The following is a 15,032-nucleotide window of genomic DNA, read 5'->3' as shown; positions in this document are numbered from 1 at the left end:
ATAAATAAAAAGTTTAAGTTACTCAATATACATCATTAGAGATTCTTTGGCATGTTACGGACCATCTAATCACAGAAATCTATGATTTGGGATTTAAGCTTCAGAATCTAGAATTGGCTTTCTCCTCTTTCATTCAGAAATTGTAGTAATGTATGCCCCTCTACAGACACTACAGGGTCATCTCCCACCCACTGCACACATGCTCAGGAACAGGACAAGTCTCAGAGAAGTTCACCTGATGAGCCAGGGGGTCCCTGCCCTCCAGGTGGGCCCATAGCCCCAGGGGGGCCGACTCCTGGCGCGCCTGGGGGTCCTGCAGGTCCTTGTACTCCAGGTGGCCCTGGGTCACCTGCCAGGGAAAGAGGGTGAGTAAATGGAGGGCTAGAGTGTGTCCCATTCCATCCATACCCCAGACACTATAACCGCAAATCCAACTACCATCTTCATCATCCATTCAACAAATGGCCTGAACACCTAGCAGGTGCTCTGGATGAAAAATCAACAGACTCCACCCCCAACCCAGACTCAGACGTTACCTCTGACCCCCTGAAGGCCAGGGGGGCCTATCAGCCCATGCTCTCCGGGAACGCCTGGTCCCCCAATGCTGCCCTTCTCTCCGGGGGTGCCAGGAATGCCTGGAAGACCCGGCTGTCCTTTGATTCCAGGCAGACCAATTCCAGGCTCGCCCTGAAAATCCCCAATGTACGAGAAGTTAAATTAACCAGCAATATTCGCATGTTGTGCCAAGTCAACATGGTACCTGAATACCAGCATGCACAAATACTCTTGTCTGACCCTTTCAAATTTTACAAAGCCTCCTCATGCATTGTTTCCTGTCCCCCACCCATGAGCACCAATGTAGGTAACTGTGGTTCTTATTTTACTCTAGTGTTCTGCCCCAGCATGGCCCTGTCATAAAGATCAACCTAAAATGCTGGAGAATACTGCCCACAGGACTTGCGATGGGTTAGCAGGTGTCTTTCTGAGGCAGGCAGTCAATGTCCAGGACAGCACCTGGGCAACGTTTACCCGGTTTCATGTGTGAGAAAAAAGCTTTCAAAACAAACTAAGCATTTAAAGCAACTCCATGAACCAAGAGACTTCAACCAATACATTGTCCGAAAACAAAGGAAATATCTCGTAGGGCACGTCGAGGGGGGGGGGGGAAGGGAGGGGAGAAGGTCAGTGGGGGACAAGGGAAGTCCTGCAGTTGCTCAAGGTCCACTACACATGGCGGGCCTGCAGCCACCCCAGAGGTCAGTCCTCAGCTGAGAAGCCCTGTGCTCAGCCCTCCCGGCCGAGCGGTATTTCTACGTTGCCCATGGCTCTCCAACCAGCGTTCAATGACTGTTCACCATTAGAAAAACATCTCATACTGGGATCCGGCACACACATGGGCAAGCAAGCCTTAAAAAACTGAGCAAAAGAAAAAAAAATGAAAAAAGGTTTTATGAAACTGAAGACTGAAATCATTTCCTGCCAGCCAGGTACCTGTGACTCAGACCTGTAATTCTAGCCATCCAAGGGGCAGAGTGAGATCTATTCAAAGCTACCCCAAGCAGGAAAGTCCATGAAACTCTTATCTCCAAGTAACCAGCAAAAAGATACAAGTGGACATACAGCTCAAGAGACAGAGCATCTGCTTTAAGCAAAAAATAAAAACAAAAACAGAAACAAGGGGCTGGGAAGGTGGCTCAGTGGTAGAGCACTTGCCTTGCATGCATGAGGGCCTGGGTTCTATTCCTCAGCACAACATAAGCAAAAAGAAAAAAGCCGGAAGTGGCGCTGTGGCTCAAGTGGTAGGGCACTAGCCTTGAGCTGAAGAGCTAAGAGACAGTGCCCAGGCCCAGAATTCAGGCCCCACGACCGGACCCAAAAAAAAAAACACCCAAAAAACAAACAAAAAATGAATTGGGAGAACCCAAGCCCTGAATTCAAGTCCCAGGACTGGTTCATGAGGGTTCGCAAGCCATACCGTATGCGTCCAGCTAACAAGTGCTCAGACCCACCTTCTGGCCTGGTACGCCGGGGCTGCCAGGCAAGCCATTAAACCCAGGGCGACCCGGGCTCCCAGGGGGTCCTGCATCTCCAGGTAAGCCATCGACACCTGTGGGAACAGAGAGAAAGTCTGTAGCTACCAGGCCACCCCACCCTCTTCAGTGAACACTCATGGTGTGGACAGGGCCACCGTTGGCCCCAGCAGACTCCATGAGGTGACACACCACCATCATGAGCAGCAGCCTGGCCTGGCATTGAGCCACTGACCCAGGGGTCCTTCAGGCCACTGTTTCCCTTCTCGCAGATCTACTATGTGACAGTGGTGACCAGAGCCATTGCTTCTAAGCAGTGCAAAACGGACCCTTGCCCCCAGGCCTCTGCCCAACAATCCCTCTCACATGCAAGCTGCTGGCAGGCTCACCTTTGGGACCTGGAGGCCCAGGAAATCCAATCCCTGGCTGGCCCACAGCACCCTTCTCTCCTGGGAGGCCAGGCCGGCCTGGGGTTCCTGGAAAGCCTCGGTCACCTATGGTGACAAAGGCAGGGAGTCAGTGGGAGGAAACTGAGGAGGACCCGTGAGCTGTAATGAGCTGGAATTCCCATAGTACCTTGAGGGCCTGGGAATCCCGGGGCTCCCGGAAGTCCTTCTGCTCCAGGAGGACCCGGCAAAGGAACGACCTTTCCTGCTTCACCCTTGGGACCTGAGGACAAAGAGCAAAACCATCAAGTGTCAACTACTGCACCCCACAGGCTGGTGTGCAAGCAGATCCACCCCAGGAGCATCCTGGGGCTCAAGGAGAGGAAGAGGTGGAAGGTCACATGTGTCTTTGTGTTTTTTAATGGCAGTCCTGGGGCTTGAACTCAGGGCTTAGGGCTGTTCCTGAGCTAATGCTCTACCACTTAAGCCACAATGCTATTTCTGGCTTTTTTGGTAGTTTATTGGAAATAAGAGTCTCCTGAACTTTCCTGTCCTGGCTGGCTTTGAACAGTGATCCTCAGATCTCAGTCTCCCGAATAACTAGGATTACAGGCATGAGCCACCAGTGTCTGGCTTGCTGAGTATATTTTCTGGCAAATCCCTGGAGGGGAAAGCAGGAGGCCAGAGACCATGTCCATGTCAACACTCAGCCTAGTACTTGGCAGATGAACCATTCAAAAAAGCAGTCAGCAAAGGACTAAAATCACCATGGAATTAGGCAGTCACTGGGCATCAGAATCAGCCCAAAGGCACCTACACATGTGTGGGAAGTGGAAACAACACTACCTGGAAACAGGCAGAGGGAAAAAAATGTCCTGAGGCTTCAATTATATCTACATAAAAAGCTGACTTCAGCTGACCTGCACTGTATGCATCTATAAGGAAGACTACCAGCTGACCTGAACTGTATGTAGTTACAAGGAAGACCATCTACAAATCCAGGTTGGTTTTTAGGCTCTACACATCACCCAGCCGATTTCACACATGAAGAAGTGAGGTACAGAAATGTTCAGGAAGGCCATGCCCAGGCCACGTCTCTCTTCCTGGAAGAGCCAGGCCCTGCATCTCTGACCCAGCGCAACTCTGTGAACGGAAGCTGCCCCGCAGGTCCTTAAACCTCACCTGGCAAACCTGGGGATCCAGGGCTTCCAGGAAATCCTGCCTGTCCTTTGTCACCAATGGGGCCAATAGGGCCAAATCCTGGGGGTCCAGGCGGGCCGATGTCACCCCGGCTGCCCGGGAAGCCAACTCCTCCAGGAGGACCACGTTCTCCCTTCAATCCTACTGAACCCTGGAGCAACAAAAGGAAAAGGTAAACCTTACCAAGACAGACAACACTGTCATTCCCATCCATGCCCATCCTTCGGTCATCTAAGCACCAGAGTCTAACGGATTTACACCACTCACTTCAGCGCCGGCGGCCCTCCCCCACTTCTCCCCCCGCAGCCCCCTCCCCCCATCAAGCTGTAACGAGCAAGTGACTCCAGTCTTGTTTGCCCTAAGCAAAGCAGTTGCCACCCCACCCACCCCCCAAAAAAGCCTAAAAAGTGGGCCACACCCCAATCCTCTCCTGAAATCCCATGAGCACCATTAGCTTTAAAACCAGTCCCCCAGGGCAAGCAGAGAGAGAGGATAACACGCGCATGGAGGCCAGTTCACGGGACGTGTTCCGGTGTGCAGTCACCATCAAAGGAAATGTTTAGATTGCATTCGAACCATTTCATTTCATCCAATCATTTCCTTACTGTCATCCATGTTTGTGGAATGCACACTTACAGTCTAGAAATGAACATACCGGGGAGCCCTTGGGCCCTGGAAGCCCAGGGTGGCCGTCCCGTCCCGGGGACCCCGCTCTTCCTGGCATGCCAGGCTGTCCCGGAAAACCAGGGTCTCCTTTATCGCCTTTGAGTCGCATGTCGAAATAAATCTCGCCGGGCTCTCCCTTGGCTCCTGGCTGGCCCATCAGTCCAGGCGCACCTTGCGGCCCCTAGAAGAACAAAGCTGCGTGAGGCCTCCGAAGAGTCTGCTCCCGACCACAGCATGCTGCCCACACAGAGGACATCGCCATGCATCTACATCTCTCCACCTCACTTTCCAGAAGCAGCCAATGGCTCCCTGACAGAGCTAGGCATTCTAAACAGAAGGGGACTGTGAGCACTCAAGAAAACACATCAGTAACTGTTGGGCGAGGGCCCAGGGGCTTGCGAGACGCTGGGGAAAGGCTCGCCGAGGGCTGGGGACGGCGAGGCTCTGGTCGGAACACTGCTGGGATGCACGGATTTTCTCTGTGCTCACGCGTGCTATTCCCTAAGTGACAGGACCTCCTGGACACCAGTGAAAAGGAAAACCTGGGGGAAGTAAGCCCGGGCTCTCAGGAGAGTCACTGTCTAGAACATTTTCAGTTCATGGAAAAGTTGGATCGGCAGAGAACTTTCAGGCCATCACCCTTTTCTCCTCCGGCCTCCCTGAGAGACGAGGTTCATGAGAAAAATGACAGAAGTTTCAAAAACATTATTCTAATTGCCTGTTCTCTCAGGGTTGAGAAGGGCATTTTAAATGGCTTCCTACTGGTCTGAAAAAAAGTCTCTACCTCAGTATAATTCATTTCATTTCTTCTTCATAAATGTTCTCATAATTCCTTCAGATGATCACGCACAGGCTGGCACCTCTGTGTACATATGTCTCCAGGTACGGCACTGGGACACCGAGGACACAAACAGTTCCGTAGTTCATGTGATCTTTAGGCTTTGAAAGTAGTTATACCAGTGCCGGGTGCCAGTGGCTCAGTGGTCAGAGTTCAAGCCCCAGGACTGGCAAAAAATACAAGTAGCTATGCTAGAAATGACTACCTTGCTAAGTCAACGGGCTGACAATGTGTGCCTCCTCTGGTATTTCTATTTTTTGAGGTCTGTGACAAATCCGTCCAATTGGCCATATTCTCTCATTAAAATAAATGCATACCAATGGAAGGAATCACAACCAAAATACCTTTTCCTCAGTCTGGGAGCATCAGTTAGGTTACTTCACGGGGACACTCACCGCATAGACTCAGAAAGCAGGATAAGGGTTTTTAATGAGGACCTTGTCAGCTACCATTCTATACAAGTGAGAAATCCAGACTTTTAAGTGGCACTGGTGGCCCTAGATTATCTCATGTGTGTTCTTGGCTCAGAACATCTTGACCCTGAGCTGTTTGAGGGCAGTTTGATCTGCACCCGTAAAGATGGCAAAGGACTCAAATGAGGCCCTGAAGATTGAGCACTGGCTCAATCCTAGCTGGGGAGGCTGGACACATGCATGGAAGCTTCCAGAAGCAGAGCCTCTGGGCTCGTTCTAAGTGAATGCCCAGGGCCCCAGAACCCTGCTTGGACCACTAGGTGTCCTCCACTCAAGCAGCTGTCATTAACTCCCAGATTCAAAGGCTGGACCTCCAAAAGGAAATGTCACCAAATGTGGTCTAAACTCCTGGAAGACCCAGGGGTGTTCCGGCATGTTCCAGGGGCCCAGCTGCTGGCCTGGATCTGTCCAGCCAGCACCCCCTTAAGCCATAAGTTGTGATCTAACTTCAAATAAAGGAAAATTCCTGTCTTCTCAAATAAGTTATTGACTCCTCGATTCACTTTTTGAGGTTTGTTTTCCATCCACAGTAAGAAAGGGGGTTCTGGGCGTAAAAGGATGAGAGTGGGTTCTTTATTTTCTTCTTTTATATCTCCTCCACCATCCTCTCTCATCTCTCCTTCTACTTGCACCTCTCTCAGATTTGGGAGGTCAGTGGGGGCATCTGGTCTGGTTCCCAGCCAGAACAGAGACAGAAAATACCCCAGGGAAACCAGGCAGACACGGGCCATGGGCAAAGGTTAAAAAGAGCTTTTCTGCTTCCTTCAAGCATCTTCCCACTTTGATCCTGCAACAGTGAGCTATTTGAACTTCTCGTCTATTTAGAGATATTTTAAACAACTACTGCTTCTAACTCCACTCTCCAGGCACCAGACGATTCTGGAAAGCTGAGGCCAGGGTCTGACTTCAAAGCAGAAGCCAGCTGCACCCTCCTGTGGCCACTCATTCTGCCCTGGTCTCCTCTCAGAGGCATGTCTGTCCAGCAACGTCTTTAAAAGCCACAAAGTTTAAAGAGCCACATCAGAAAGAACGGTCAGGCTAAAGATATGACTTTCAATTTCTGTACAAAAAGAAACAAGGAACGAGAAGCCTCAGAGAAATGAGTTAATCTTACAAAGCTTGGCAGAGTCAAAGAAAGAGGAGCTGGCTAAAGGAGGCGCACCAGGAATGCTAAGGGGCTGCCGAATTCCACTGAGCTGAACAGTTTCTGTTCATTTGCATGAATATGTGGCATCTCATTTGTAGATGCAAAGAGAAGCACTGATCTAAGAGAAGTTGGAAGCAGGAATTCTCAACATACAGATGAACAAAAGAATGAAAAGATATCCCAGATCTTCGAGAGAAAGGGCTGGTTTTTCCCCTCCCTCTCAAGAGCCTTGATTAGGGCTGAGTTAACAGTGGTTGAGATTTTAGGTATGTGGTCACACCCTAAGCAATGGCGGATCCCTGTGCTGAGGCTGCTGGAGTGGCATGTAGCCTCAAGGCTGCAGAAGTGATGTGCTGAGCCCCTGGACTGAAGTCTCTGAGACCCTGTGGTATGGACATGGTGCCACTCACTGCACAAGACACTGGGAATGGCCACAGCTCTGAGAAGGCCGAGGCCACGGGGCCTGGGTTTGAGAGCTTCCCATGGGGCAAAAGGGGTCATTCTAGAGGACTTGTGGTTGTCGGTTACAGCTAGCAGGTGACTGCAAATGCAAACACAGGACTTCTAATACGTGAATAAACTCAGGTCTGCTTACCGGCAGTCCTTCAAGACCATCCCTTCCAGGCAAGCCTCTGTCACCTTTGGCACCCGGCTGGCCTGGGAAACCTTAAAGGAGATGGGAGAACAGTATCCATGAACCAACCCTTCCAAACCCCTTTTCCCTGATGCTCACCTGTCAAATGTTTCTATGGAGTCTGTTTGTTTGTTGGCGGTACTGGAATTTAAACTTAAGGCCTTGAACTTGTTAAGCAGATGCTCCAACATTTCATCCACATCCCCAGCCTTTTTCCATTTATTTATTTATACTTATTTTTTGGTTTTTGGTTTTTGGTTTTTTGTCAGATGTGTGGCTTGAACTTAGCCTGGGCACTGTCCCTAAGCTCTTCAGCTCAAGGTGAGCACTCTACCACTTGAGCCGCAGCACCACTTCCAGTTTTCTGGTGGTTAACTGGAGATAAGAGTTTCACAGACTTTTCCTCCCCGGGCTGGCTTTGAATCGCAATCCTCAGATCTCAGCCTCCTGAGTAGCTTGGATTACAGGCAAGAGCCACGGATGCCTGACTTTATACTTAATTTTTCAGATAGGCTCTCACTAATTTTTTGTCCTGGCTGGCCTCAAATCACAATCCTCCCAATCTATACCTTCTGAATAGTTGGGATTACTACAAGTGAGTACTGAAATGTGTTCAGAGAGTAATATCAGAAATGCCCACACTGGCCTGCAAGGGGAAACCGCAAGTCCAGGCATACTGGCACCAGAGCAGTGTGGCTGTCCTCCCTCCCCTCTACCCACCCACTTGCCCGCCACCAGGGACCTTGTAAAGAGGAATTACTGCAGCGTTCCTATGCACAGACTCCAACTGCAGAGCTAAGGATTCTCTGTGCTGCTCTTGTTTCGTTGGGAAAGCTTTATAAGGCCACAGTGACAGCCACCTGGCCACTGCTGCCAGAATGGACAAAGCCTTTGGTATCCTCATTGTGGTGCTGCAGCCTGGAGGACAGGCAAGTGCTCTGAAAGAGGAGGCTCCTGCACTGAGCCCAGCCTGGGCCTGGACCTCCTGTCCACACCTACAGCTTACCTATCTCTCCCGGAGGCCCCTGTGGCCCAGGAGGCCCTTGAAGTCCTTCTGTGTCACAGGCGAGGCAGCTGTCACCTTTCTGACCTGAGAGAGGAAGCACAGGGTGATAGAAGGACACACGGTTAAAAGAGGGGGCGACAGCCAGTCTGTCACTCACATGAACATGAAACTTCCGTCCCCTCCATCCCCATCCTCCCAGCCCTCTGCTAGAGGGCACTGGGAAGACCCACCCTTCTGTAGACACCTAACACCTCCAGTCTTGATTTGCAAATGACACTGGGATGTTCTGGTGTTTCAGATACACCTGTGTCTTTCTTCTTTAGATGACTGGGCATAATATAGAGCAGATGGTATGGAACCCAGTCTGGGAAACACAAAGAGATTGGCCTGCCTTCCCCATCCACCTTGCCTGACCGGCAGCCAGAAGTGGACACAGGACAGGTACTGGTCCATATCCCTGAAGTACAAGGGGCACCTGGGGATGGACCCTGGGGTGCTCTGGGAGGGTCTCTGCTCCCATGACTAGAGGCGGAAGGAGGGGGCTCTGTCCGGACATCTGATTGTGCAACAGGCTGGGGACCTGGCTCAGGGGAAGGGTGCTTGTTGCTCACGCACAAACCCAGATGCCAGCTGCAGCTGCTTCCCACAGCAGTTTCATGTTTTAGACTTTTGAAGACTAAAAATTCTTTATGATCCAAATCCAAAAATGGAACACAATAGGGTGGGTTTTGCAAGGGCCTCCTGTTTGTTCTGCTTCTGGGTTAACAGGCATATAAACTGTGGAATGCTAATTGTTTATTCCTCTTAAGCCAGAGATAATGACGGGGTGACAGTCCTCTCTGTCCTCAAGATAGCGGAAGAGATAAGTATGTCCGGTGTTGACAATGCAGCCCCGAAAGACTAAAGATAAAGTTGAACCTCCACACTGGTTTATCACAGCCCCCAAGGGCTGTGAGTCTTCCATGTACTCACACATCCACCAAGTCCTGGGAACCTTATACGCACAGGTCCACCAACGCTGTGAGACTCCACGTACAGGTCTGTGACCTGGCTCATAGGAAGGCTGTGGATTCTTTGATAATAAAACTCAAAAAAAGCTTTGAAAGTGGAGAGCATGGGATCAGCATGAGAAATGAGCCTACTTCTGATGCCCTACCAACGTGCTGAGTCCACGGTTGGTGGACAGGGTAGAGAAGGACCTGCAGAGTTCACGGACATCCTAGCTCATGGCCTCTTGCAAAAACCTAGCACCGCCACTTGATTATTCTGGGCTTTTACTTCGAGTAGATTTCTGAAGGGAGACCCAAATAAATGAGTCACGCCCATCCTACTCCAAAGCAGCAGTCTGTGGGAGGAAATTCATATGTACAAACGCAATCATATTTTTTAAAAGCATAAATAATGAAAACCCCTTACCCTTCTCTCCCATCTCGCCCGTCAGTCCCTGCTGCCCGGGAATTCCTGGAGGGCCCTGGTCCCCAGGCGGTCCAGGCTGGCACTCCACAATGCCATCTGAAATGAGATGCACACGTTACAGAATAATGGCTGGGCACTTCCATTCTCTTTTAAGTCCCTCCCCCCCTCTCTGTTGTAGGGCTTGACCTCTGGGCCTGGGTTCTGTCCCTGAGCATTTCAGCTCAAGAGTAGTGCTCTACCACTTGAGCCATAGCGCCACTTCTGGCTTTTTCTGATTATGTGGTGCTGAGGAATTGAACCCAGGGCCTCATGCATGCAAGACAAGCACTCTACCACTGAGCCACCTTCCCAGCCCAGCCCTCTCTCTCTCTTTTTTTTTCAAGTGGCATTTTTATTTTCCTTCTTGGGAAAAACACGGACTGCTTCCTGACTTTACATGTCATCCTTACAACAGGCTGTATAAATCTATGTGTTTTCCAATTTTCATGGAAGTGCAGCCAGAGAGCATTTCCTCTTTTGTGTGGAAGGGGCCCCCAGTGCTCAGGCTACTGAAAAGGAGGCCGAGATTGTTAACTGTCAAAACAGAACCGACACACAGCGCATCAACTCCTCATCTCCTAATGGCTGCTATGTCAGATCCTAAAGCACGTATTCTTGTAAATATCTACCATCCTCAAGACCAAAACACCAGGGCTCAAGCTAGGGAAGCAATTCGCCCATGGACCTCGACAGACGCCTTTTACAGCACTTTCCAGGGGAAACGCTGTGAGAATGATTGTCAATTCTGAACGTAACTTATATAAAAAGGCATGAGAACAAATTATAGTCACGCAAACACCACCTGTCAGGGGCTGAGGTAAAAGAAGTACTGTTTTACAGTCCTGATGCACACTGAGATGGAGTTTGCTTCCTTCTCTACCACCACCTTTTAGAAAAATGATGGCGAGGAACACTGGACAGCTAGCACCTCTGCATGGGCACTACTTCCCAGTCCTGTGCTGTGCTGAGGTGACCCTTCTCCTCCACACTGTCCTCTGCTTCTGATGGACAGACGCCCGCAGTGGAAGGACCCAGGGTCTGGGCTGTCTGCTAACTGTGAGTGTTAACCTGTGCCAACCTGTCCAGCCCACCCTGCTCACCCCCACTACATGGGAAACAGAGCCCACATCTCCATGCTGGCTCAGTCCGGCCTAGCTCAGCCGATGTCAATGCCAATGTGAGAGGAACACGAAGTCTTGCTTGGCCGGGGGCTGGTTTATGTCTTCGTGGCCTGAGAGCCTGAGCTGTGATCACTCTGAGACCTCATGACTCCTCTAGACATTCCAACCCCTCGCACAATGCAGACTATATGTTAGAGGAGGGGAGATCCAGTCCAGGCTTCCAAGGTAGCCCTGAGTGCCCCAGGCAGACCCCACAGCCACCAGTCCTGCAAGCAGTGGCAGAGGCTCATCTAGAAATCCCTTTCCCAGAAACTTCCTTCTGCCATCCTCAATTCTCAGAAATCTCTTCCTAGTGAAAAGCAATGATGATGCATCCTCACCAAAGGGACTCTTTTAAAGAGTTTCAAGTCTACACTATGAACAGTGACTTATTTTGGGATCACTTTGGGCGGTCTGAGCTGCATGTGTTACAACAGTGCCATGGAGGGCAGACACGTGTGGCCTCAAGCTGGCCACAAGCTCTTGGGAGGAGAACACAGAAGCAGAACCAGGGTGTGGGGTCTCCACATCATAAGCTCAGAAGCCCCTGGTGAGCTCCGAGCCAGTAGAGCTCTCGCATACCGCTTCTTCTGCATACAGGGGAAATCTGCATTAAAAATCTCACCAGGAAATCGCACTCAGTACTCTATGATGGGCAATTACTTGTTTATACATAGACTACAAAGGGCAAAGTAGAAAATCGGGGTGGCACCATCATCAGGGCTACCTTAACTGCACCAAGGGACCATCTAGCTGCTCGGCTCTTATGGAGTCCTGACACGTGACATGTCATCCAAACTCAAAGTCATTCATTCTGTTACAATGCACAGGAGTGCCACCTGCCCCACGCAGTCTCCTCTTTCTTGGGGGAGGGGTGTGTGTCTCTGTGTGTAGGTAGAGCAGAATGCCTTCAGTTGTTTTTTGTTTTGTTTTGTTTTTTAAAAAGGTACAATCCAATGAGTTTACCTTTCACCACAGATGCCAGGAGACTCAGAGTTAGTGAATATGTTACTTATTCCTCTTAAGCCAACTTTATTTTTAATGATTCCTTTTTATAGCCCGGTTAATTCTGCGCAGCTACCCAAGCGAAGCAATGAGTGATTCATCATTGTTGGAGGTCCAGGCCTTGACAAGCCACCCTGAGCAGGGCAGAGCCGGGGCGCTCACCCACCTCTGCCCCCAGCCTCCTGGCATCTGGCTGGACACACTCGAACCATCTCTGAGGATACTTACTGGTGTGGCCTGGCTGCCCAGGGGGCCCGGGGAGGCCAGGGGGGCCAGGGGCTCCGTCTCTTCCACTTGGTCCTGGCAAAGACACTCCCGGAAGGCCTTGGCTGCCTTTTTCTCCTCTCTCCCCGGGGAAGCCAGGAGGGCCCACTTGGCCTGGGACGGGGAGACCTGCAGAGAACACAGGGGGGCCTGTCAACATCACCACACACTTGACGTCCTAGCCTGGAGCACATCCATGCCGCCCAAGGCCGAGCGCCTGCCAGACCAGCACCAAGACAGCAGAACCAAGCTTCCGCCATACCAGGCCTGCCCACACGTCCTACAGACTTCCACAGGGAAGAGGACCCATGGGACAGACATAAAAACCTAGAGGATGGGGCTCCCTGGGTATGAATGAAAAGGGCTGGGGAAGAAAATCAATCCCATTCCTGCCTGGAGAAGCAGTGCAGAGAGGTCAGAACACAAAGAAGTGGACATGAAGCATGGAGGGGCAGAAAGGGGAAATGACCAGATTGGCAAGGAAGCAACAGAGCTAAGGACAAGCCATTTTCTTTGGTTCTGGGAACGGACTAGGAGTCAGAGTGCCCATGGGGTATGAATGTGCAAATCCAGCATTAGCCAGCACAAGTAGCCATGGGTCTCATGGGCAGCCCTGGGATGGAGCCCGCTCATGGTACAGGAGCTGCAGAGAAAGTGCTGCTGTGCTAGGAGGAAGCAGCCATATTGGGAGCCCAGGGCACGGAAAGGGCATGTTCTGCATGGGATGACTCGGCAGGAGTTCAGAGCAGGGAAGATGGGAAGGACAGAGCTCAGGGGTTGGCCATCTGACACCAAGGGGCTTGAGAATAAAGAGGCTTTAATCTCTGCTTTGACCTCAGGAGGCACAGGCAGAAAAATCTCAGTCTGAGACAGGCCCAGGTGAGGGTGAGAGAGTTTGCTTATCTAAAAACAAAACAAAACAAAAACTAAACTAAACTAAAAACAAAGGGACTGGGGCATGGTTTAAGCAGTAGAGTGCCTGCCTAGCAGGCCTAAGGTCTGAGTTCAAAACCCAAGGTATGCATCTTCACTAGAGGGAGACAGGAAGTAACTCCTTCCCTAGTACAAAAGAGAAAACCCTGGAAAGGGAGAGAGAGGTGCTCATTATTAGACAGGGAAAGGACAGGGCCCTGCCTGGGGCCAAGGGATTGCTGGGGGCTTTACTGGGTTCCTGCACAAAGGAGAACTTAGACTTTCCAGAAAGGGGAAAATGAAGAAATGAATGCAAGGGACAAAAGAACTAAATTAAACATCAGGACTATGAGCGTCAGCTGATGTTAGCTCCCAGGCCAGGCTTGGTCTCCTCAGCTGCTGCCTTTGCTGTCCGGGATGCACACGCAAACATGCATGCAGAAACACACACATGCGCGCACACACATACACACATGCATGATGCCTATCCTCAGAAGAGGCCGGCTCTTAGGACACACCCACACATACACACACACCAGCCTGCATGAGCCAGCCGTGGAGAAACCTTGCGCCCAGCAGTGCCAGACTCCATGGGAAAGCCAAAAACCGAGACAGGTTGTCAGGAGCAGCTGGTATCAGCCTCGAGCTCGGCTGATGTCTGGTGAGAAACATTCCAGAGAGAGGAGAGGCGAAGTGAGGGGTAGTGCCCTGCCAGGGCAGGGACTTGCACAGGAGGGCATACTCCCAGGATGGGGGACCTACATGGGAGGGCGTGCTCCTGGGATCGGGATCGGAAGGGAAGGGCAGGGCAGAGCTGAGCTGGGAGGCTGGCCACGATTACCAGTGGGACAAACAGCCCCCATCACCTCTCCTGTCTATGAGCAGCATGCTATCTATCTTACACCCACATCTAAATTGCACGATACATGTGCAAAGTGTATCAATCAACCACAGAGTGTATCAATGCATAGTCTACCGAGAACTCAGATGCTGGAGTCTCACCTGGAGGTCCTGGCTGGCCTGGTAATCCGGGGTAACCTTGAAAGAGAAAGAATTATACAAAGTAAGATTTCGTGTTTACATGTGTCTCCTTTTTCCTCTGTTGGAGCCTGGCCTAGGGTGTCTGGGGGGACAAAGTGGAGGACAAAGTGCCCCCTAAGCATCCCCCCTGCAGAGACACCATGCTCAGGAAGCTGCTGGAGAAGATGCTCCTGGGCACCTGGTATAACCGTGAGATGGACCTCGGGGGGTGAGAGGAACAGGTCACCAGCATGCCACAGAGCGAGCAGACACTTTCAGAGAGGAGGACAGGAGGAAGGAGCGGGAAGGAAATGGGGAGGGGAGGAGGGGGAAGTAGAGAGGGAGGGAGAAAGATGGCAAAGGGGAAGGAGGAGAATGGAAGGAGGGAGAAAGTGTTAAGACCCTACCTTTAGGGCCTGGTTCTCCTCTCGAGCCAGGAGTTCCTGGGTAGCCTCGCTCTCCTTTTTCCCCCAGGGGCCCGGTGCCTATGACCTGCATGACACAACGTAACATCACTGTGCTGTAGGGGTGGATGTGAGGAGAGGGAAGGGGGAAGGGCATCTGGACCACAGGGGATGAGCATCCATAATGATCTTTTCAGGGAACTGAGTGCAAGCTGCTCCTGCCCCAGTCTGAGCCACACTCTGGGGAAGCAGAAGCAGCCACAGATGGGCATTTAGAATTTCCAAACACATCCATAGGTGGTATAGTAGGGTGTACTTCCCAGACCACGGTCGGGGATGTCTCCTCTGCTCCCACAGGCCCTTGGCAACTGGGATACTTTCAACATCTTATTGAAAGAGGTTTTAAGAAGTTTTAAGCTTTTCCTTTTGTTT

At 51.1% G+C, this 15,032-nt stretch overlaps 1 protein-coding gene across 1 annotated transcript in view; it reads right to left on the bottom strand.

Moving 5' to 3' along the window:
- Col4a1 (collagen type IV alpha 1 chain) overlaps positions 1-15,032 on the bottom strand; it is a 128,401-nt gene that overhangs the window by 24,359 nt on the left and 89,010 nt on the right. Inside the window, exons 19-31 of the mRNA XM_070002626.1 lie at positions 14,604-14,688; positions 14,179-14,214; positions 12,229-12,393; positions 9,797-9,892; positions 8,381-8,464; positions 7,336-7,406; positions 4,272-4,463; positions 3,599-3,767; positions 2,607-2,699; positions 2,420-2,524; positions 2,010-2,107; positions 537-687; positions 236-349 (exon numbers count right to left, since the gene is read on the bottom strand). Coding sequence (XP_069858727.1) covers positions 236-349; positions 537-687; positions 2,010-2,107; positions 2,420-2,524; positions 2,607-2,699; positions 3,599-3,767; positions 4,272-4,463; positions 7,336-7,406; positions 8,381-8,464; positions 9,797-9,892; positions 12,229-12,393; positions 14,179-14,214; positions 14,604-14,688 — 1,459 coding nt within the window. The remainder of the gene's footprint in view (positions 1-235; positions 350-536; positions 688-2,009; positions 2,108-2,419; positions 2,525-2,606; positions 2,700-3,598; positions 3,768-4,271; positions 4,464-7,335; positions 7,407-8,380; positions 8,465-9,796; positions 9,893-12,228; positions 12,394-14,178; positions 14,215-14,603; positions 14,689-15,032) is intronic.

Source organism: Dipodomys merriami, unplaced genomic scaffold (assembly GCF_024711535.1).
Source record: "Dipodomys merriami isolate MVZ:Mamm:240054 unplaced genomic scaffold, mDipMer1.0.p SCAF_6, whole genome shotgun sequence".
Classification (NCBI taxonomy): domain Eukaryota; kingdom Metazoa; phylum Chordata; class Mammalia; order Rodentia; family Heteromyidae; genus Dipodomys; species Dipodomys merriami.
The sequence above is the reverse complement of the archived record's forward strand: the minus strand, read 5'-3'. Positions and strand labels throughout refer to the sequence as shown.